General features: G+C 32.7%; 2 protein-coding genes and 2 pseudogenes across 3 annotated transcripts; all 4 read right to left on the bottom strand.

Annotated features, from left to right (window-relative positions):
- Positions 1 to 341: 341 nt before the first annotated feature.
- On the bottom strand, positions 342 to 3,504 carry LOC107963109 (disease resistance protein RPV1-like). Of its 2 annotated transcripts, XM_041080114.1 has the most exons (4): positions 3,398 to 3,504; positions 2,528 to 2,768; positions 1,362 to 2,399; positions 342 to 1,256 (listed from the first exon to the last, which is right to left on the bottom strand). In XM_041080114.1, exons 1-4 carry the CDS (start codon positions 3,427 to 3,429, stop codon positions 798 to 800), a joined length of 1,770 nt encoding a protein of 589 aa, XP_040936048.1. In that variant the 5' UTR covers positions 3,430 to 3,504; the 3' UTR covers positions 342 to 797. The 2 variants fall into 2 exon arrangements, with proteins under 2 accessions (XP_040936048.1, XP_016755188.1); XM_016899699.2 differs by lacking the exon at positions 3,398 to 3,504 and having other exon boundaries at positions 2,528 to 3,203.
- Positions 3,505 to 3,845: 341 nt separating this feature from the next.
- LOC107954888 (TMV resistance protein N-like) lies at positions 3,846 to 5,446 on the bottom strand. Its single transcript, XM_041082206.1, has 3 exons — positions 5,307 to 5,446; positions 3,967 to 5,018; positions 3,846 to 3,850 (listed from the first exon to the last, which is right to left on the bottom strand). The coding sequence occupies exons 1-3, from the start codon at positions 5,444 to 5,446 to the stop codon at positions 3,846 to 3,848; spliced, it is 1,197 nt and encodes a 398-aa protein (XP_040938140.1).
- On the bottom strand, positions 5,171 to 6,268 carry LOC107962591 (disease resistance protein RPV1-like; annotated as a pseudogene).
- A 12,797-nt stretch (positions 6,269 to 19,065) lies between these two features.
- On the bottom strand, positions 19,066 to 24,821 carry LOC107954734 (TMV resistance protein N-like; annotated as a pseudogene).
- Between the last annotated feature and the right edge of the window lie 257 nt (positions 24,822 to 25,078).

Below are 25,078 nucleotides of genomic sequence, written 5' to 3'. Positions count from 1 at the left end.
CCCTCGAAGCCTCCTTGTTCTTGTTGGGGTTGGAATACTCATTTGTAATAGTCACTGTATAAAATATTTCAACTATTAATCAAAAGCTTCGTTTTCAGGGACATGATTTTTGCATTTCAATCGAGGGTTTCAAAAGTTGAATTCTTTGGGATTGGGATGCCCATTCAATGGACCAAGAAAGCTGAAAAGTTTTATCATATCATTTTTTATTTATTAAATGTGTGGTATTTATATCAAGGATTTTATTCTACTTCCAAACGGTATTCAAATATTGAACTTTTAATTTCAAAATGCATTTTGCCTTCTTTGATTTAGTACTCTCTATATCAATTTCATGTTCGTATTATGAACACCAATATATTTATAGTTCATCACATCAATCAATGTTGCGGATATAAAGAATACTAAACAAGAATCTATTTGTACCATCAAACAGTAACAGGGGAAAAACAGAAACTTATAAAACTAACTAAATAGGAGAAAAATTCTTGAAAAGGCTAGTGAAGCAGTCTAGCACACTTACTCCTCCTTCCCTGATCGGCCCTTTATAAAATTGAAAATTTTTTGCATCTGTTTAGGCTGCGGTCCTTCTTCCTCGTAGATATTACGTTTTCGTTTTACAAGGGAAGTGCTGCCTACGGATCCATCTTTGTTAGTAGAGTGATGATGGATATGTTCAAAGCTTGGAGAAGATTGAGTGGTATGGCACTGTAGCTCTTTTATTTCTTCCAAATCTTTCTCATATATTATTCTAACACCACACTTCTTCACCTCAACAGAAGAAGACGTTCTGGTGCCTATGAAAGATAGCTGAAGCACATCGCATCATCATCAGAGCAATCCATTGTCCATAAATTCTTGGTTTCACATTTATCCTTCAAGGATAATGGATATAAAAATTCACGCGAGAAATAACGAAGAGAAAGGTGGTCCTTCGTTGTGGGTGCTCGAGTAAAAAAAAGGTAACTGAAATCGACCTCTCGAGGATTTTTAACTTGGAAAACAGATCCATTACTACTAGATTGTCCAGAATTTCTAGAATAGATATAAGTTGGACCACCAAGAACCCTTCTCTCGGAACCACAATCATTGACGAAAATGCAGCAGAAAGCAACTCCAATCCACTGACTGTCATTCTGAATATTGAGAGGCAAAGGTATTTCAATTACAGAGCCGCCTCTCTGTTGGCTGAACCATTCTGGGATTTCATTTCCAGGTATAACAACATCAAATCTTTTTCTTGAATTCGCAAATGCCTGCAAATTAAAACATCAATCGTTCTTGAATTTGCAAATGCTTGTAAAATAAAATATCGGTAGTTCTGTAACTAAAACCATGAAAAAAAAGAGAGATCAATCAACCTTAATATATGTTTTCAGCAATGATATTGCACTAATGTTCTCAGCCAATTTGTAGCTGTTAGTAGCTATAAAGTAAGCCTTATCATCTTTCCAATCAGTTCTCATCCTTGCTAGAAGCACAGGCAACGATTCAAGCTCACAGCAATTTGACACTCCAAGAAATTCAAGATTGGAAAGACGAGTAAAGGACGTAGCTATGCTGGTGAAATTGTTACCACCAAGCTCAAGAACTCTCAGTGAGGATAGACCAGAAATATCACTAGGATTATCTCCTTCACCAATATTGCACAGGCCACAATTTGACAACCTAAGATATTCAAGTTTCGAGAGTCGAGTAAGAGATACAGGTATGCTGTTGAAATTGTTACTGTGAAGATCAAGATGTGTCAAAGAGGATATACAAGAAATAGCACTAGGAATATCTCCTTCACCAAGATTGCAGTCCCTTAGTTTCAACTTTCTCAATGAACTCAAACTGGACAATGAAGGTAGCATTAGAGCTATGGGATTCATCCTTACTCTTTGGCTTACCTTGAAAAGAGAAAGGAGATCTCTTTTTAACTTAGACGGACCCTTGCATCCATTGACAGACAAAAATTTAAGATTTTTCAATTGAGAAATGAAGGATGGTGGTTCTTTTATGGCTGTTTCACTCAAGTCAAGCTCTTCCAAAGATTCTGCTTGCTGCAAATTCTCCGGCAAATATTCAACTTTGTAACAACCAGAAAGATCAAGAGTTTTTAGATGTTCCATTTTCCCATCAGTGTCAGGAAACCTTGCAAGATTTGAGCAACCCGAAAGAATTAAAGTTTCAAGGAATTCCATTCCAATTTTAGTTGGAAGGCTCCTAAGACTTTTGCAGTCTCTTAAATTCAAAAGTTTAAGTCTCTTAAGCAGTCCAAGTGATGGATGAACATCTACTAAGCTGGTACAACCTTCCATAATCAGAACTTCAAGATATGGGGCTGTTGTGAAGTCTGGTGTCTTGATGAGTTTTTGAGACCCTTCAAGGCTGATTATTTTCAACTTATACAAGGGCTGTCACAAACAATAACAGATTAGAGAGAAAAGAGAAAATATAATAAAGCTCATTTTTTATTATTTTTTATTGTATTCAAATTTTAAAATAAGCTAAAACAGAAGGATTAGATTAATTTATTTCTTACTCTATTTCCCTTCCATAGTTGTTGAATGAGACTATATGGTAAGAGAAGTACAACAAGATTGTCCGGTTGAAAGCTTGAAGGCAATGATGTTAAAGGATATCCTGTCCAATCTAAAAGTCGTAGCTCATTAGATAGATATTTGAGATCATCACAATTTAAGTGGCCAAGCACTCTGAGCAGTCTCAAATTTTTCATCTTTGAGAAGACATCGACACTCAAATTGAGCGTCTTACTCGATTCCCTAAAAATCATTAACAAAACAAAAATGAGCATTAAAATATACAAAAACATTACCTCAAAGCTGTGTTTCTCCAATGCTATTTTTTAAGGACTTGTACCCGATACTTTATCTAACACGTGTCCAAATATGGGTATTAATATATGATACTTCATGAACTCGTTAAATACATGAAAAAGCTTTTTTAAAAAATGACACATATCCATTTCAAACATATATATCTATCTAACACTTACATTTGACTTCAAATCACCTAAGCCTTATAAAACTAGAATTAAAATTTTGATTTATATTGGTGCAATTGTAATGTATAATTCTATTCATTATTACGAAATAATTACAGGAAATTAAAAATAAGTCTATTGATTATATTTTTAAAAATTTTGATGACATATTAAAATCATGTTCACTAAGATATACTATATTAGTGCATCAAATATAAACACTTAATATTAGTAAGGATATATCTTTCTCATGTTTCTTTTAAAAGAGTAATGCATTGCTAGATAAATTTCATAAATATAACATTAAATATTAAGCATTAAAGGTTTTTTCCATTGATTTTTATTGGATACTTTTATAAAAAAATATTAATAATACACATTATAAATATGTGCATATATATTTTTTACCTTTTATTGTCGATGATCATGCTTTCAATCATTTCTGTAACCTAAAAAAAACAAGAATAGAGAATAAAATAAAATTATATATATGTTTAACATTATTATAACGTTTTGGTCAAAATAGCATTTTAAATAAAGTAAAACATTTCAAATGAGAGAGATTCAATGAAATTAAATACTTATTTATATAAATCCTTATTAACAGTTATAATCAACAAAAGGAATTTATCTCAATGCTACATAATGTTAGTTTTTTTTATGGACAGTTAAATTAATCAATTCAACTAAGCCTTAATTTTATTTTAGAAATAAAGTAAAACATTGTCTAACGAGAGTAAGTCAATAAAATTGAACACTTATATTACAAATCCTTATTAATATTTATATTCAACAAATGAAAATTATCTTAAAGCTACTCAATGTCACTAAAGGATCGATATGTAAACTAATTAGACTAAGCTTTGGATTTACATCATATATTAATAAAAAGAAAATTTTGTATGTAATTTTTGTTGAATGATTTATCGTGTTTTTTGTTAGGACATGATGGACATCTCTTTCCTTCCACAATTTACAACGTTTTCCAGGTTTATCAACACATCTTTCTTCAACAATTTTTCTTCCCATTTCTTGCAACAAGGCATGCATCCGCAAATATTGGTTGTCATCACTGACTTTTATGAGAGATTTCTTAATGAGAACATCAATTCCAATATCGGGAAAAAACTCACAACCATCCAATACTTTCATTACCAAATCTTTCTTCTCCCCATTGAAAAAGCATGCTATATCTAGAAATATATTCTTCTCCCTCTCTTCCAATCCATCAAAGCTAATTCTTAGTGTGTCAAGAATTTCTTTGCTAGAATCTTGTTTAAGTCTTTCAATTGCACTTCTCCATTGAATTATATCTCTATCGCACAAAAATGAACCCAAAACTTCAAGAGCTAAGGGGAGACCATCAGCATAATGTACAACATCTTTAGAAAGCTCAATGAAATCATATTTCGGCATTGTATCACTATCAAAAGCTTTCAAATTGAAAAGCCTAAGTGCATCAGTGGGATTTAGTGTTGTAGGCTTATACACATCATCAATTCGATAAGATCGAAGCAAATGTTCATCTCTTGTTGTTACAATGATCCTACCCCCTAAACTGAACCAATCATGCTTTCCAACTAAGCATTTCAAGTGTTGTAAGTTATCAACATCATCAAGAACAACAAGAACCTTCTTGTTAGACAACCTGTTACTAATTATGGCATTCCCTTCATGAACATTGAAAAAGTTGAAGCATTCATCTGGCAAGATTTGAGAAAGAAGTTGTTTCTGTAAAGAAACAAGTCCACATTTGTTTGAAACTTCTCGAATATTAGCAAGAAAACTTTTACCTTCAAAATGAGGTGACATTTGAGTGTAAACAACCCTTGCAAGAGTTGTTTTACCGATGCCACCCATTCCGCAAATTCCTATAATGCGGATATCATCTTCTCCAATATATATTTTCGAATACAACTCCTCCAAACGTAAACTAATTCCAACCAACTCATCATGAACAACCGGATATGTCTGACATAATTTTGCTGATATCTTCTTAACAATGTCCCTAATAAACTCTGATTCATACCTACAAAGAAATTAAATTCAGTTGCTATCTTTCAAATGCAGTTTTTCATTTTTAGTTCAGTGAATCATGAAATATAATATGGTTGGAAGCAAACAAAGAGCAAGAATAAGACAGTAAGATATATTATAGCGTCAAAATGCACAACTTGCTCCTTAGTATAAATATGGGGATTTTTTTTGTGTTTTTGAATAAAAACTCCAGACTGGGCATACTATTCCACAGTAAAGTCAACAACAAAATAAGTTCAGAACAAAAACATAGAAAAACCAAAAAGAAAAATAAATGAACCAGCATAACTTGGCCCAACCCGGAAGGCCCAAAGCCGGTCCTGCAGAAACCCAAGAAACAGAAAAATCTAGAATCTTTAATGCACCTAACATTTGCCCAATCAGGTTTCTTCTTGACACCCGTCCTATCCAAACCAACATTTCCTCACAAAATTATAAATAAAGAAAAAAAGACAAGTTTTTAGTCATTAAAACTAGGAAATGGAGAAGAAAAGAAAGAAATACCTATTATGTAAATGCCATCCCTTGATGTTAGCCACTTCAGTCAAAGCATTTCGCCACTTTTGATCTTGTCTGTATCTTCCTTGTACCTCTCTTCGTATTTGGCGAAGGCTTCTTCAACTTTTCCTTTTTGTTTTCTTAAATCGGATGGATCCACATCGTAGAAAATTGGAAATACTTTATGACCCTTGTCATTTTTTTGCTTAACAATCTTCGCAAGCTCCTCCAAGCACCAACCTGAAAATGCATAGTTCTCCGAAAAAATGACCATGATTGCTGAATTGCTTTAAATATTTCCGGTGCGATCTCTTCACCTGCCTCCAACTTTGGATCATCTCTAAAAGTGACGATCCCACCTCTATTTAGAGCATCGTAGAGATGATCCGTAAAGTTGTTGCGGGTATCTTCACCTCTAAAACTCAAGAACAGATCGTATTTCTTTCTAGAAATGGATGAGGAAGTCGAAAGTAATAACGACATGAGGATGTATGAGAAGAAAAATATATGTGGATGTAATGTTCAAAATCAGAAAACAGATGGCTCAATACCTAAGAAACAAATTAGAAACAGTAAGTATATGAGCATGAGGTAGGAGAAAAACAGATGAAAATTCGAGGGAAAAACAAAGGACTTTGTAAGAAATTTCTGTTGTACTTTGCCAAATGAATCTGTGTATAATAATACCCATGAATGGGAGTAGGTGTGGAAATTCGGGGTTATAGGTGTGGAGCCTACAATTATTATTAAGTGGAGTTTTGGGAATTCTATTGGAAATTTGGCATATTCAAGTTTTTTTTTTACTTTATCCTTATTTAAAATAACAATTAATTAATATAATCATATCTCCTTAGTTAAATAACAAAATCATATCTCCTTATTTAATATTTAATTAATTTTTTAAAATATTATATCTTTAATTACAGTAATTAATATAAAATAAAATTTTTATTTAAAAATTTTAATATAATTAAAATATATTAACTTACTAATTCAAATATCACAATAAAATTTTTTTAAATAATAATTAAAACACTTTTAACATATTCAAGTTTCACTTTATTTAAATTAATTCATTACACTTTAAAAAAAAAAAAAGGTCTGTCGATAGTAGCAGTTTAGTTTTTTTTTGTTTTATTTGTTTATCGATAGTTGCAGGGGATTGATTCATTACACTGTTGTAAGACGGTCCCACAAAAGTGACGGTTGGCTAGAGTCAGGTTCCTCTAGATCTTAAGGCTAAAACCAAAGTGCAGCTGGTGGTCGTAGGCGTCCTCTTCCACTATAACTGGCTTATTCGGTCATGAGAAGGATCACCTGAAAGCCTATGATTGAACCAAATGAGGATCGAGATAATCGGATGCTAGAATCCCTCAAATCGAAAAACCCATTCCCTCAACTCTGTTTCTTTTTACGATTGCAATTTTAATTTATTTAATTTCAACTCGTCCATATTTCTAATTCTGTTTTTTTTTATTTTTTTCCCAGTTAGGATGTTTTTTTTGGGCATGATTGTGCCCAAGATTTTGAAAAGCAAGAAGCTGTAGCGATCTAGTCCCTGAGGATTTGACCCTACTTCCTTTATACTATTCTTTTCATTATTTCTTAAGGATATGTTATTTTCATTAATCCCCCTACTGAGCCCATGTTTGTCCTCAAGTATGGTTCCATTCCACTATGTAATTTAGATTTTACCATGGAAGAAATGTCACTCCAAAGTTTTATAAAAATTAGGCATGATGCATATGAAAATAAAGAGAACCTTTAGTTTGCTTTAAGTAAAATCGAAAAGTACTCCAACTTAAACACACAAAAATTAAATCGACTTAGATTATTTCATGAAAGTTAGGAATTTACTAAACTTACCAAGACACCCTATTTGTTCCACCCTTAGTCCCCAAATGTAATTCTCTTTTTTCCTTCGTTTTATTTATTTATTATTATTTTTTAATGCTTAAGAATGTATTGGCCGCACCCTTTTGACGCAAAGTGGAATGACAACCAAGCACCCCACCTCGATTACTCAGCCTAATATACTCCTAATTTATTATATTATATATATTGGTTTAAGAATGTTTTTGCCCTTTTGACGCGAAGTGGAATGACAACCCAAGCACCCCACCTCGGTTACTCAGTCCAACACACTCTTAATTTTTTTGTTTAATTCCGGTTAGGCAGAGTTTTACCTAACACATCACACAACCTTTTTACGTCAAATAGGATGACAACCCAAGCACCCTATCCCGGTTACTCAGTCAGTCACGTTGTAAGCTTGTGCTCATAACCACAGAATCATCAGATTTTTTTTTAAAATGGAATTTTAATTTTGGAGGACTATGAAAAACAATCAAGTGTCAAAAATAAGTTTTGACAACTACCTAACAGTCATGAAATAAATTTAGCATATATTCGTATTAAGTGTCCTTTTTGCAGTTAAACTTAACAATTTTACTATAAGCAAGATGGGATTAACTTTATTAATCATAATTATTTTAGCCTAATAGAAGTAAAACAGTGGAGATGAAATCAATATAGTAAAATCATAACTAACTCTGTAGACAAGAATTATGCTCTCAGGTTTAATAGTGGGTAATTCTTAGTCAAAATCTTGGGTATAAAAATGGGCAGGATATACTAAAATAAATAAATGTGGGCAAAAACAAGCACAAGGCAGTAGAAACAGTAACACAACCAAATAAACAACAGATAAAATAGCAGAAATAATGAGGAATGTCTCCCCCTACTTAAATTACATTGCCCTCAATGTGAAAAATAAGATTAACAAATATGATGAACAAGAAAGGGTTTAGAACACTCCTCATGTCGTTTTCATTACTATTTTCGCCACCCGTTTCCAAATTTAATTTTTCATTCCTCGATTCTCCTAGATATAAGAAGAGAGAATACAATTTATTAACATGCAAGAAAATAAATAAAATTAAATTAAAAAAACATAAAATTGGGTTGCCTCCCGACAAGCACTTGTTTAGCGTCGTTAGCTTGACGGTCCAACTAGTATTAGGGCTGTTCTAGCTGAATTTTTTTTATTGTATGGTGATAAACACACTAATTTACATAATTCTTGTGTTTAACTTGGTTTATTTTTGAATTAATCCCTGCTTAATTGGTGTTTTTTATGATTTAATCTTGTCAGGGATGCAATTGGTCAAAAACAAGCAAAAATGGACCAAATTGAAAGACAAATCTTTGAGTTGGGGCCAAATCATAAAGATGGGAAGGTCAAGGATTTAACATCAATTTTGACTTTGTAAAAATCTAAAAATAGAAGATATTATTTTGTTTTATTTAGTTTTATTATTTATTATTTATTATTTATTTTTATTTTATTAATTTAGAATAGGCTATTCTTAGTAACCCTATGTATATAAATAGGGGCTTTTAGTTTCCTAGAAAAATCATCCTTTAATTTGTATTCCTTTTTCTACTTGGAATAGAATTACTCTCTCTCTTGTATTTCTTTTTTCAATTTGGAGTTGGAATATCATTTCTTTTCTCTTCAATTTGACGTTGCATTTTGTAGCTTTGTCTCTAATTTTTGTTTCTTTTCCACAATTGGGTCAATTGCTCTCCAAGTCCCTTTTCCTTTCCAAAATTCCATCATCCTTCACACAAAGCCAAAACACAATCCACAACCTTCAAGCATGATTAAAGTCATGCCACACTAAACCCTTTTCAGCTTTAAGCCGGTGTTAACCCCGTAAAAAAAACCCATGAGTTACGAACCCGAGTTGTTTAACTCTCAACTCTCAACTTTCGATATTTATTATTTCTCCAGATTAAGAGTATGACTTCGTCAACTCACAAAGTCAAGACAACATTAAGTTAAAAAAGACGTCGTTTGAGTTAGTGTGGCTAGACGTACAATTGGAATTCCAAAAGGATCGATTGTCTAATTGGTCTTCCGTAAACACATTGGCATGCCAAGTGGGGATTGCTGTTTGGTTTCGTCAAGGGAAGTAGTAACTGGATTTAAATGTCCCAAACGTTTGAGGGCATTGGTTCGAGCTAGGCTCTTCTAGAACGCAAAGCTGCTAGAGTTCTAAATCACGAACGTTTCGTAGGTTGTTCGATCGGTAAGGGTTAGTTATAGGACGTTCCATAACTAATTTACACAAGGAAGAGTTGGTGTCTGAGGCGTCCTTGGTAGCTATAACTAGCTTATTGGAGAAGAGGAGTTCACCTAATTTCGAGGATCGGGTCAAAGACGGGAAAACCCGTGCTTAAGGCTGAGCTAAGTTTAATTGATTTTTCTTCAGATTACTTTGTTGTTGTTTTTTTATTTCATCTTTTACTTTTTACGTTTTTTTGTGTTTATTTCAGGTTTCATATTTTATCCCCCCTAAACATCGCGGGCACGACAACTGCCCAGACATAAATTTGGTCAAGAGATAAACAATTTTCAGGAAGCCCAGTCTCTGTGGGATCGACCCTACTCCCTATACTGCTTTAATTTTCAAATTAGGTGTAGGTTTATATTGGTGGAATCGACAGCCATCATATGGGCTTGGAAATTATCATTTTTTTACCACATCCAACATATTTGGCTTCAATCGTCTTTGCGCCTTTCGCTTTGGTTTCATATTTTCCTTCAAGAAAATCTTATGCATCATGTCAATGGGTTTATCCCTTTTAAGTCGACAATTGTCCAGTCAATTGCTTCTTTATGGTCCTTTTGTATCAAATTTTCCTTTTCGAACTTGGAAAATTTATTTGAAACTATAATCGGCAAGGTCTCATCATTCTCTAAAAATGCACACTTGAGATGCTCGGGAAGTGGTTTTAATTCCAAATCTGGTGCCTACACAACAGAAGGTAGAAGTTTAGTGTTCATAGGAGCCAATAATTCATTAATAGATTTGCAAATAGATCATGAATTGAAATTATCGTCGAACAATATTTCAAGTGTATCTTCATAAGATGGCTCAAAAGTTTCTTCTACTAAGGAGTCAATTATGTCAACACAGTTTACATTCAAGATTTCACTCGGATGACTAATAGCATCGTAAACATTAAACTTCAGGATCTCCCCGTCAAACTCCATCGTGAGGGTTCCGTTACGCACGTCAATCTTAGTACTTGCGATACTAAATAAAGGTCGCCCCAACAAGATGTCTAAAGACCCAAGAGTGTTATCCTCTTTCATTTTCACCACATAAAAGTTTGCTAGAAAGATAAGTCTGTTGACTTTCACCAATGCATCTTTAAGGACTCCTTCAGGATGCACAATAGACCTGTCTGCCAATTGCATGATAATACCTATTTTCATAAAAAAGAATCCATGTTAAGTGATCTATAAATAGAAAAATGCATTACATTTATGGAGGCATTTAAATCATACATAGCTTTTTTAATTCCTAAGTGGCATATTTTGCATGGTATTGCAAACATTCCCATGTCTTTACATTTTGCCGACATCCTCCGCTGCAACACTGCAAATACATTTTCACCAACACTTACTTTTTCATTTCTAGTCAATTTTCACTTGTTGGTGCAAAGCTCCTTAAGGAACTTGGCATATCACAAAATTTGTTTGATGGCATCCAACAATGGTTTGTTGGATCTTGACATTTCTGAATGTTTCAAGGATCTCTTTTTCCTCCTTACCTTTCCAATGTTGGTTCAATCGTCTTAGAAACAGAGGTTGAATTTTGGACAATGGAGGTTTCCTTCGAACTTGTTCATCGATCTCATGCTTTTCTTGGTTAGAATCTTGATCAATATTCCTTCTAGGATTTGGTTCCAGTTCTTTTCCACTTCTCATCGTCACTACATTTGCATTTTGTCTTAGGTTAGGTTTCATCTGTGACAACAACTTTCCCAGTGAGTTGATTTTCTCAATTGACGTGGTCAATTATTTTATAGATGCCTCTGTTTTCTATTGAAAATCCTCTATTTTCTTTTGGAAATCCTCTGTTCTCTTTTGAAAATCAACAGTTTGTCATTGTATTTTCTATTGGAAATCAAGCACATTAGCTGCTAATTTATTTACCATGGTTTCTAAAGAGGTATTTGAATCTTGTGTTTACTATGGAAACCAGTTTTGGTATGGCTGATATTGTAGGTTTGCCCCATAACTCAAGTTAGGATGATCTTTCCATCCTTGGTTATATGTACTTGCGTAAGGGTCATATCGCCTTTGGGGCAGTCCAGGAAAGTTCCTCACAGCATCTAAATAGGCCATAGCATCATCACACAAACTAAGGCATGCAGTAGTTGTTTGTTTGGGTGTTGCACAAATTCCACACAATCGGACCACTCTTGTTTTTAATGCAAAAAGAGAATTCATGATATTAGTAAGTTTTTCGACTTTATCTTCTAAAGTTGAAATACTTAGCTGGTGAACTCTTCTAGAGGGTTTAGGATTGGCTCGGAATTGCTGAGTATTTGCAGCTATTGTGGATGTCAAGTCTCTTACTTGTTGGGGGTTATGTTAACAAATGTCCTTAGAAGGAAAATTTGGTGACGTTCAAATATATCAATCATTTGAATCACAATATTTCATATTTTTTGTAAGGTTATAAGAAACATTCTTACTATAAACTAGAGGTGAGCATCTACACCCATGGATCCTCAAATAAAATTAGTATCTAATGCTAGTAAGAAAATTGATCAATTGAAATATGCAAGTCTAATTGGTTGTATTATGTACATAATAACTTGAACAATACCAGATATTATATATGCTGCTGAGAAATTGAGTAAGTTGATAAACCATAAAAGTAACATGTTTTTAATCCCATTCTTGACACGTTTTTTGGATGATTTATAATGTAAATTAGTGAATTTGATGCTCCTAATCCTTTAAAATTATGTTTTTATACTTAGGTGAGCATAGGGAAGTGAAAGGAGCAAAAAAGGGGGCCAAAATCGAACAAAAAGAGCTATATTCAGGAACCACACGGCCTGGGCATTTCCACATGGGCTGGACACATGCCCATGTGCCAGCCCGTGTCGATATCGCTTCCTGTTTCCTAAACAAGTGGAAAAACCCAATTTTTAGGCTTTTTGAGCATTCTAAAGTCTATAAATACACACTAGAAGAGGACCTAAGGGGGCATGCAGAGAAGAACAAAGAAAAGACCCAAAGAATGCCATCAGATTCATTTTAGAAGCTGATCTCCTTCAAGATTGAAGATCTTCATTCAATTTCTTTAGAAGTTTTATTAGGTTTTTTTATGTATTGTTGTTTTCCTAACTTTGAGATAATGTTATTCCAGATTATGAACTAACTTCCCTAGATCCCTAGGGAATATGAAACCTATATGAATCTTATTATTTGATTTCTGAATTACATGATAAATACTTTAATCTTGTTCTCAATTATGTATACTTATTTCTTGCTTTAATATTTTTCAGGATATTAATTCATGCTTAATGTGCTTTTTTTCAGTAGAGCAAAAGTCCCTGCTTAAGAGTAGATCTAGCATAATTGAGTGGAGTTGCATGCAATCCTAGAAATACAGCGACATAAATCCACCAAATTAGAGTCAAATCTAATATACGAATTCATAGATCGAGTTAATGCGACAATGGGGGTTTTAATTAGAAAGAGATTTCAATTAATCAACCTAGAGTGAGTTATTCTTACTCTCGAAAGAGATATTAATATAAGTTAGGAATTTCTACGGATCAAGGCACAAGTGAATAAATCATTTAATTCAGATTCAGAATAATAAGTGAAGTCTAGGTGGATTCTTCCCTGGGTATTGTCAATCTCATTGGTTTTCTTCAAATATTTTTCTAATTCATTCTCTGTTGCGTTCTTAGTAATTAGTTAGTTAGTTTTAGATTAAAATCAATCCCATTAATTTGTTGGCTAAATAATAGAAAAACAGTCATTACTAGTACTTTTAGTCCTCATAGTTACGATATTCCCGACTCACCATAGTTATACTATTATTCGATAGGTGCGCTTGCCTTTGTCGTAATTTTAGTTAGTTTAGTGACCATCATAAGTACACAAGTAATCAAATAGTTTGCATTGGTAAGCTTTGAATAGAGTATTCAAGTACATATTACTAAATAATTGTTTTGTGAAAATGAGATATTTTTACTTTTTTATCCAATTATACATATTACTATTCTTGTCTTCCTTTCCATGTATATGTATAATGTTTTTGTAAAAAAACAAATTCCCATCATTCTTTTCTCTTTGGTAAATGTTGCTTCGTGTTGATTGCTGATATGATAATCTTTTTGCACATGCCTAAATTTGTTGTACTCGTAGCATTGTGGTTTGTCTCCATTTCAGCAATCATTTTCTTCATCCATCATTGTCTGATAATACTCTAGAATGACATATTTTTATGTATTAATTACATATTTATTTTGAGTATGATCCTATTAATTTGAGCTATTTATGGTTTTTTATCTTATAGGGACTAAATTGAAAGCAAAAGGAAATTTAGGAGCAAAAAGCATTAATTTAAAGATAAAATGGGCCAGCATGCGAAATAGGAAATAAGTGGTGCCGAAAATACAAGTGTGGAAGACTTTGGGGGCAAAAGTGCAAATAAGAGATTTTATAAACACAAGATTCTATTTAAATTTAAATTTTATTTTTTCCCAGATCAAAACTTTTAATTCTACTTTTTTTTTCAGGTACGCAGGTTTTCTTGGGCACGACTCTGTTTGGGATCTCGAGGAATAGGAACTTGTGAAAATCCAGTCCCTGAGGATTTGACTCTACTTCCCTTATACTATTCTTTTCATTATTTTATAGGGATAGGATATTTTTGGTGCTCTCAACGACGCATCATTGTCTCATCCACAATTGTTGTTGCTTTTGCCTCGTCCATGTGAATTTTTTCTTCTACCTCACCCTCTTCCAAATCTATCACCTCTAGAAAGCTTGTCTTTATTTTGTATTGATGATTTTTCATTAGTTCGGGAATCAATAGTAAGCTTGGATTGAAATACTAGAAGCAATGCTCGACTTGGAAGGCAATCTTGTTTTTTTTTTCTTTTTTCTTTTCAATATAAACTAAACACTAAATATTTGGAAAGTCGATCGAAGCTCAAGTGTGTTAGATTTGTAAAATAAATCTAAAATAAAACTGAATAAACCAAGATCTATCATGCCAAATTATCAAGAATAAATCAAGAACAAATCAAGAATAAAACTAAATGCAAAAGCGTACCTGAATCCATGGATTCCTTGAAGCTTTTCCCGATCTTGGGGATTTGATCTTCTAAATTAACACACAAGAAATTCAAAGAATATTTACTCTCTCTTTCGTAAGGATGGGATAGTAGAAAAGATATATTGTGTATAATTTGAGGACCATAACCCTAATATTTATAACCTTGGCATATTAGTTCTAATCAAATTCTAATTAGCCTATCATTAATTAGAATTTGATTAGAACTCAATTACTAGAGTATCTACACATATTTGACCCATACTTTATATAATAATTAAAGCCCAATAAAATTTTAACCAAATTAGATCACTTTTATATGTGGTGTCCATATTTTCCAATAAAGTGCCTCTAGATGAAACCTTTCTTGCTGGCTGGGTAATGGATTTCTAGGATAAAGGAGACATTTTGGCGGCTTTCGATGGGAGGTTGGGAAAGAGGTGTGTGATACGAGAAGCAGAGTTGGTGTTGAAGCTTGGGTTGCTTTGCTCGCACCCGGTGGCGGTAGCTAGGCCTAGCATGTCCAGCGTGATATCATATTAATTTGGATGGTGTTGCCACATTGAGTGATGACTTAGGCTCTGTTATTAAAGCTTGAGAATTCCCTGGAGGATCGAATGATGAGTTAATAAGTGAAAGAAACAACACCATCCTTCCGTTAACAATTACAGAGTCGTTTGGTGTCTTATGATGGGTGAAGTTTAATTGAAGATTTTCATCATACAAATGTTTTTTAAGGATTTATGATCAATGTTGCGAATATAATGAATACTAACTTAAGGTAAATAAGAATCTATTTGTACGATCAAACAATAACAGGAGAAAAAGAGAAACTTATAAAATTAACTAAATAGGAGAAAAAATCTTGGAAAGGCTAGTGAAGTAGTTTAACACAATTACTGCTTCTTCTCTGATCGGCCCATTATAAAATTGAAAATTTTTTCCAAGAAGGTGAGAGTTGAAAAACTGGATGATAGTTTAAGTAATAATTAAAAATGTTGGGCGGTTTGAATTTTACTTAACAATTAGACAATGGAAAATAATAATTAAAAACAAGTGGTGTAAACGTATTGAGTTATTTTATGTTGGATACATCATAATGCAATTATTAAATGAAATTATCAATAGTTTATTAAATTACAGAGGACAGAGACTTGAAAGATACTAGCCATGGAGTTATCAATAAATTAAAACTATATTTTTTTTGACATAATAATTTACTTCAACCGTTAATTTTACAAAAAAAAAATTATTTTAGCTTCCAAAATGGATGAAAAAATCAACCTCTATTAACTTTACTAATCTGTCACATTAGCAATTAGTTAATTTTTTTATAAGAAAGTTTTTTTTTTTTTTATAATTTTATACCTTTCCAACAATTCTTCCTGTATTATTGTTTCTGCATTGAGCCAAAGGGAGCTTTACAGTTTGTAACTCTTTAATTTTTTTTTTCTTGTCATTTACCCTGAAAAAGAAGCTTTTGATTACAGGTTGATATATTTTTTACGGTTCTAGTTACAAATGATGATTCCAACTCCAACAAGAACAAGGGAGCTTCGAGGGCTTATGAACTAGATTCCACCCTGAAAACCATGTGCAGTGGTGGAGGGGAAAGAGAGAGGTCCAACCATAGTGGAAGAGACATTCTACACTGGCCTAAAAGAAGCACATGCTTGTTACAGTGGACATGCTGGGTTTCATCAGCTTTAACTGAAGCTGCAAAACATTCTATGCAATTGATGTAATTTTACAACAAATTTGGCCGTTGAAGCTGCAAGACTCTCTATCACCAAATGTTTTGAATTTGGACCGTAAATCTTGAAAAGAAACAAATGAAAGAAAGTCTTTAATTGAACTTCACCGACCATGAGAAATAAACGACTCTGTAATTGTAAATGGAGTTCTTTCATTAACTCATCGTTGGATACTCCAGGGAATTCTCGAGCTTTGATACACGAGTTTAAATCATCGGGAAATGAAGCAACACCGTCCAAATACGATACCACGCTGGACATGGTAGGCCTAGCCTCCGCCATCGGGTGCGAGCAAAGCAACCCCAGCGTCAACACCAAATAGACCTTGTATAATTAATCTCATAGGGAAACTCCTAAAATATTTTTTTGCTTTTTGCTCCATAGCAAGGCAACTATTAATTTATTCGCAGTCTTGTAAATTTTTCTTTTTTAGGAAAAAAAGTCAATATAATAAATTTTAAATTTGGGTGATATTTTAAAATTTAAATTATCACCAATATATATATATTAAAATATCATTTCTTTTTATTTTAGAGTATATAAATAAGGGGAGGCATCTACCTATACCCATATAAAATTAATATGGTTTTACAGGCTTTTCTAATTTTCTTTTATAATTGATATTTTAACAATCTAATTATTAAATTTCATCTATTTTACATGTAAATATATCATCCATGTGAATTTCTTTTTCTATCATGTCCTCTTCCAAATCTACCTACTCTAGAAAGCTTGTCTTTATTTTGTATCGAAAATTTCTCATCATTTTTGGAATCAATGGTAAGCTTGAATTGAAATGCTCGAAAATTTTTGCAATCTTGTTGTGTACTGTTTTTTTTTTAACTAAACACTAAATATTTGGAATATACATGCTGGAAGTTGCTTGTGGTAGAAGTAGAACTTAGAAGGCCGATCAAAGCTCGAGCACCGCTAGATGAAACCTTTCTCGCTGACTTGGTAATGGATTGCTATGATAAAGAAGACATTTGGCGGTTGTCGATGGGAGGTTGGGAAAGAGGTTCGTGATGCAAGAAGTAGAGTTGGTGTGGAAGCTTGGGTTGCTTTGCTCGCCCCCAGTGGCGGCAGCTAGGCCTAGCATGTCCAGCGTGATATCATATTTGGATAGTGTTGCCTCATTACCTGATGAATTAAGCTCTATTATTAAAGCTCGAGAATTCCCTGGAGGATCGAATGATGAGTTAATAAGTGAAAGAAACAACACCATTCCTCCATTAACAATTACAGTCTTTTGTGTCTTATAGTGGGTGAAGTTTAATTGAAGATTTTCATCATTCAAATGTTTTTTTAAGGATTTATGATCCAAATTCAAAATATTTGGTGATATTGCAGCTTCGAAGGCCAAAGTTGTTGTAAATTTACAACAATTGTATTGAGTGTTTCGTATAAGCCCTGGAAGCCCCCTTGTTCTTGTTGGAGTTGGAGTTCTCATTTGTAGCAGGCGCTGTATAAAATATTTCAACCATTAATCAAAAGCTTCTTTTCCAGGGTAAATGACAAGAAAAAACGAAAAAGAGATGCAAACCTTGTTTTGAGGCTTTGTGATATAGAGAAGAATAACAATGTGAGAAGAATAAAGCTCCCTTGGCTTCAATGCAGAAACAGTAGTATAGGGAGAATCCTACTAAGAACAACAGGGGTCAATATCAAGATGGCTATTCTATGGACATGACTTTTTGCATCTCAATCAAAGGTTTGAAAAGTTGAATTCTTGGGGGTGACCATTCAATGGTTTTTATTTTACTTTTAATTTCAAAATGGATTTTGGCTTCTATATCAATTTAGTACTCTCTATATCAAATTCATGTTCGTATTATGGACACCAATATATTTCTAATTCCATCACATCAATCAATGTTTCGAATATAATGAATACTAAATTATGGTAAATAAGAATCTATTTGTACCATCTAACAATAACAGCGGGAAAAGAGGAACTTGTAAAATTAACTAAATAGGAGAAAAAATTATAATGTATACTAAATTATTGCTTCTTTTCTGATCGTCCAATTATAAAATTGAAAACTTTTTGCATTCGTTTAGGCTGCGGCCCTTCTTCCTCTGTTTCCTCCTGGATATTACATTTTCGTTTTACAAGGGAAGTGCTATCTGCGGATCCACCTTGTCAGTGGAGTGATGATGGATATGTTCAAAGTTTGGAGAAGATTGAGTGGTATGGCACTGCAGCTCTTTTATTTCTTCCAAATCTTTCTCAAACATTATGCTAACACCACACTTCTTCACCTTAAAAGAAGGTAATCTATTTGTGCCTTGGAAAGACATCTCAAGCTCATCGCATTCATGATCAGAGCAATCCATGGTCCATAAATTCTTGGTTTCACATTCACCACATTTATCCTCGAAGGACAATGGGTATAATTTATCACGGGAGAAATAACGAAGAAACAGGTGGTCCTTTGTTATGGGCTCTGTATCTTCTCGACCAAAACAATAGAAAGCCGATTGGACCCTTCGAGGATTTCTACCTTGAAAAACGGATCCATTATAACTAGATTGTCCAGAATTTCTACAATGGATATAAGCTGTACCGCCAATACCCTTTTTCTCGGAACCACCATCATTGACGAAAATGCAGCAGAAAGCGACTCCAATCCAATCACTGTCATTCTGAATATTGAGAGGCAGAGGTATTTCAATTACAGAGCCGCCTCTCTGTTGGCTGAACCATTCTGGAATTTCATTTCCAGGTATAATAACATCAAACTCTTTTCTTGAATTCGCAAATACCTGCAAATTAAAACATCAGTCGTTCTTGAATTTGCAAATGGCTGCGAAATAAAAAAATCGGTGGTTCAGTAACTAAAACCATGAAAAAAAGAGAGATTAATCAACCTTAATATGTGTTTTCAGCAATGTTACTGCACTAATGTTCTCAGCCAATCTGTAGCAGTTAGTGGCTATAATGCTATTACTATAACCTGTCCTCTCACTTGTCGTTCTTGCTAGAAGCACAGGCAACGATTCAAGCTCACTGCAATTTGACAATCCAAGAATTTGAACATCGGAAAGATGAGTAAAAGGCGCAGCTATGGTGGTGAATTGTTACCATCAAGACCAAGAAATTTCAATGAGGATAGACCAGAAATATCAGTAGGAATATCTCCTTCACCAATATCACACAGGCTGCAATTTGACAATATAAGAGTTTCAAGGTTGGAGAGTCGAGTAAGAGACGCCGGTATGCTGTTGAAATTGTTACCGTAAAGATCAAGATATGTCAAAGAGGATAGACAAGAAATAGCACTAGGAATATCTCCTTCACCAAGATTGCAGTCCCTTAGTTTCAACTTTCTTAATGAACTCAAAGCACCGGATAATGAAGGTATCATTAGAGCTATGGAATTCATCCTTCCTCTTTGGCTTACCTTGAAAAGAGAAAGGAGATTTCTTTTTAACTTAGACGGACCCTTGCATCCACTGAAAGACAGAACTTTAAGATTTTTCAATTGAGAAATGAAGGATGGTGGTTCTTTTATGGCTGTTTCACTCAAGTCAAGCACTTCCAAAGATTCTGCTTGCTGCAAATTCTCTGGCAAATATTCAACTTTATAACAACCAGAAAGATCAAGAGTTTTTAGATGTTCTATTTTCCCATCAATCTCCGGAAACCTTGCAAGATTTGAGCAACCCAGAAGAATTAAAATTTCAAGGGATTCCATTCCAATTTTGGTTGGAAGACTCTTAAGACTTTTGCAGTCTCTTAAATTCAAAAGTTTAAGTCTCTTAAGCACTACAAGTGAAGGATGAACATCTACTAATCCGGTACAACCTTCCATAATCAAAACTTTGAGATATGGGGCTGTTGTGAAGTCTGGTGTCTTGATGAGGTTTTGGGACTCTTTAAAGCTGATTATTTTCAACTTATACAAGGACTGTCAAAAACAATAACAGATTAGAGAGAAAAGAAAAAACATAATAAATCACAAAATTATTATTATTATTATCTTATTCAAAATTTAACCGTTTATAATAAAATAAGCTAAATACAAAGATAGGATGAATTTAATTCTTACTTTATTCCCCTTCCATAGTTGTTCAATGTGACTATATGGTAAGAGAAGTACGATAAAGTTGTCCGGTTGGAAGGTTGAAGGCAATGATCTTAAAGGATATCTTGTCCAATCTAAAAGTCTTAGCTCATTAAAAAGATAATTGAGATCATCACAATTTGAGAGGCAAAGCACTTTGAGTAATCTCAAATTTTTCATCTTCGAGAAGGCATCGACACTTAAATTGGGCAACTTACTGGATTCCCTAAAAACCATGGGCAAAATAAAAATGAGTATTAAAATATAAAAAAAACATTCAATACCTAAAAGCTATGTTTCTCCAATACTATTTTTAAGGACTTTTATCCAGTACTTATATCTAACACAGTGTCCAATTATGGGTATTGATAAATGACCCTTAAAGAACTCTTAAAATACATGAAAAAGCCTTTTTTTTTTTAAATCACACATACCCATTTTAGACATATATATCTATCTAACACTCACATTCGACTTCGAATTACCTAAGCCTTAGTAATTAGAATTAAAATTTTGATTTATATTGGTGCAATAATAATGCATAATTCTATTCATTGTTACTGGATGAAACTATTAAACATCATTAAAAATGAATTCGATTGGTTTTATTTTTAAAAACTTTTTGATGACATATTAAAATCTTGTTCACTAAGATACACTATCAGTGCATCAAATAAATATAAGGACTTAATATTAGCAAGGATACATATCTATCATTTCTTTTGAAAGACAAATGCGTTCCTAGATAAATTTCATAAATATAGCATTTAATATTAAGCATTAAAGGTTTTTTCCATTGACTTTTATTGGATACTTTTACCAAAAAAAAAACTAATGACAATGTTAATAATACACATCATAAATATGTAAGTATATTTTCTTACCTTTTATTGTCGATGATCATACCTTCAATCATTTTTGTAGCCTAAAAAAACAATAATAGAGAATAAGACAAAATAAATGGTGTAAATGATATGATAAAACTCATAAAAAAAATTGCATTTATGTTTAACACTATTCACAATATAGTAAATAAAGCGTTCTAAATAAAGTAAAATATTTCTAACGAGAGTGATTCAAAGAAATTATATACTTATTTATATAAATCCTTATTAACACTTATAATCAACAAAAGGAATTTATCTCAAAGCTACTTAATGTCAATTTTTTTATGGAATACTATATAAATCAATTGGACTAAGCCTTTATGTTGATTAAAATTTTTATAAAAAATTAGTATGTAATTTTTTTAAATGATTTACCGTGTTTTTTGTTAGGACATGATGGACATATTTTTCCTCCCACAGTCTACTATGTTTTCCAGGTTCGTCAATTGATTTTTCCTTAACAATTTTTCTTCTCATTTCTTGTATCAAGCTATGCATCCACAACCGACTGTGTTTATCGACTTTTATGAGAGATTTCTTAATGAGAACATCTATTCCAATATGTGAGAAAAACTCACAACCATCCAATACTTTTATTATAAAATCTTTCTCCTCTCCATTGAAGAAGCATGCTATATCTAGAAATATATTCCTTTTGCATTCTTCCAATGCATCAAAGCTAATTCGAAGTCTATCGAGAATTTCTTTGTTAGAATTTCGTTTAAGTCTTTTGATTGCACTTCTCCATTGAGCTACATCTCTACCGCACAAAAATGAACCCAAAACTTCAAGAGCTAAGGGGAGACCACTAGCATAATGTACAACATGTTCAGAAAGCTCAATGAAATCATCTTTCGGCGTTGTATCACTACGAAAAGCTTTCAAATTAAAAAGCCTAAGGGCATCATTAGGATTCAGTGTTGTAGGCTTATACACATCATCAACTCGGTAAGATCGAAGCAAATGTTTGTCTCTTGTCGTTACAATGATTCTACTCCCTAAACCAAACCAATCTCACTTTCCAACCAAGCATTTCAAGTGTTGTATGTTGTCAACATCATCAAGAACAATAAGAACCTTTTTGTGAGACAACCTATGGCTAATTATGGCATTCCCTTCGTGAACATTGAAAAAATTGAAGCATTCATAAAGCAAGATCTGGGATAGAAGTTGTTTCTGTAAAGAAACAAGTCCACATTTATCCGAAACTTCTCGAACATCAAGAAGAAAGGTTTTACCTTCAAAATGAGGTGACATTTGAGTATAAGCAATTCTTGCAAGGGTCGTCTTACCGATGCCACCCATTTCGCAAATTCCTATAATGCGAACATCATCTTCCCCAATGTCTATTTTCGAATACAACTCCACCAAATGTAAATTAATTCCAATCAGCTCATCATGAACAACAGTATAAGTCTGACATAATTTTGCTGATATCTTCTTAACAATGTCTTCGATAAATTCTGATTCATGTCTATAAGGAAATATCATTTAATTCTTTTAAAAAAATTGTTGAATCATAATATAGCTTGGAAGCAAACAAAAAGCAAGAATAAGAAAGGAAGATATGTTTCGACATCAAAATACACACCTTTCTCTTTAGTTCAAATATTGAACTTTACAATTAAATATGTAGTAACTATAATTTTTTCGGTTCAACCTGGGTTTAGGGGTGAATCCAAGGGGTTGGTAGGGCCCTAGCCCCCTTAAAATAGAAATTTTTTTATTTAGTCACTTTAAAATTTTTAAAATTTTAAATTAGTAAAGATAAAATTGTATGTTGACCCCCTTTAAAAAAATTTTTGACTTCACCCTTAACTAAGATCGAATTTTATAATATTTTTATAAAATATTATTATTTCATAGTTTTTAAATTTTATTATTAATTAGAATTACAGGTATTATTTATCAATAAAAAGGAAAGGCAAGAATTTAAAAAAAAAAAGAGAATTAAAACAAGACACACTCATTGGCAAAGAAATAAAACAAATAAATTGTTTCGTTGTTAGCTATGCTTTTAGAAAATGAGTATAAATTCTAGAGCAATAATAATTGGTGAGTTATTGTGGGGATACTACTAAGTAATTATTTATAGTAAAAGAATACTTTTTCAATAATGAAAGGTGATTGTTTTAAACGTTTTTAATCATGAATCTCAATCAGGGCTGGAATTTTCGTTTTAAAATAAACTCATTTCATTCATAATAAAATTATTTTTAAATACTAAATTTATTATTTTAAAATTGATGATACCACATGATAAAATGATACCATTTTCCTAATTAGTGTTGTGAGGATGTTAATTAATCACTTCCTCACATCTAACTGTACTTTCAAGCTCAATTTTTATTTCACGTACTAAATAAATTAAAAAAATACACCTAACCAGTAAAGATCGGGGGTGACTATTTTTATTATAAAAACAATTAAGTCTAGCAGACCTAAATACTGTTTCGACAAAACACATAGGATTCTATATATATCCAAAAAAAATAACAATTTTGTTAAGACACAGTAAAACTAATAAAGAGAGAAGAAAGAATGACCTGTTATTTAAATGCCATCCCTTGATGTTAGCCACTTCCCTCAAAGCATTTCCCCATCTTTGGATCTTTTCTCTATCTTCCTTATATCTCTCTTCATGTTTCGCAAACGCTTCTTCTACTTTTTCCTTCTGTTTCCTTAAATCGGATGGATCCAAATCGTAGAATATTGGAAATACTTTATGTTCTTTATCCTTTTTTTGTTTAACTATCTCCTCAAGCTCCTCCAAGCACCAACTTGAAAAGGCGTAGGTTTTTGAAAAAATGATTATCGAGCACCATGATTGCTGGATTGCTTTAAACAGTTCAGGTGCGATCTCTTCGCCCGCCTCCAACTTTGGATCATCTCTAAAAATGACAATCCCACGCCTCTGTAGAGCATTGTAGAGATGATCTGTGAAGTTGTTGCGAGTATCTTCACCTCTAAAACTTAAGAAAACATCATATTTCTTTTTAGAAATGGACGAGGACGTTGAGGGTAACGACAACATGAGGATGTTTGAGAAGAAAAAGATATCTCAACCTAGTGTTCAAAATCAGATCGCTCAATAGCTCAGAAACAATAAGTATATGAGCATGAGGAAGGAGAAAAACAGATGAAATTTACAGGACACAAGTCAACAACGGACTTTTCTACGAAATTTGTGTATACGTTTCCCACCTTTTACTTTTCCAAATGAATCTGTCTTGATAATAAATTCGGGGGCCATAGATGAGTTTGATGTTCTTTCCGGAAGACCCCAAGAAGGTGAGACTTGACAATTGGTGCCTACTTTAATTACAACTAATAATTATACAGTTTTAAGAGTTCTTTCTTTTAAAATATGCCGAAGTACTTGTACTTTTATCAATTTAAAATTTAGTACTTGCTACATGACTCACTAAATTATAGGTAAATTTTCGTTTTCGTCACTTAATTAAAAAAAATTTAATTTGGTCACTAAACTTTTCAGAATTTTTTTTTGTTATCCACCTATTAAGTGACACTTTTTTAGTTGGTATAATAATAATTTTAGTCCTCAATTTTTATACTTTTTTTTTCAATTTCACCTTGATTATATATAATATGATAAAAATTGAAATTCTCTTTTAAAAAAAATTAGAGAAATCTAAAATTTTAAATTAAATAAAATTTAAAAAAA

Source organism: Gossypium hirsutum, chromosome A11, assembly GCF_007990345.1.
Source record: "Gossypium hirsutum isolate 1008001.06 chromosome A11, Gossypium_hirsutum_v2.1, whole genome shotgun sequence".
NCBI classification, from domain to species: Eukaryota; Viridiplantae; Streptophyta; class Magnoliopsida; order Malvales; family Malvaceae; genus Gossypium; species Gossypium hirsutum.
This window is presented reverse-complemented; position numbering and strand designations above follow the sequence as displayed.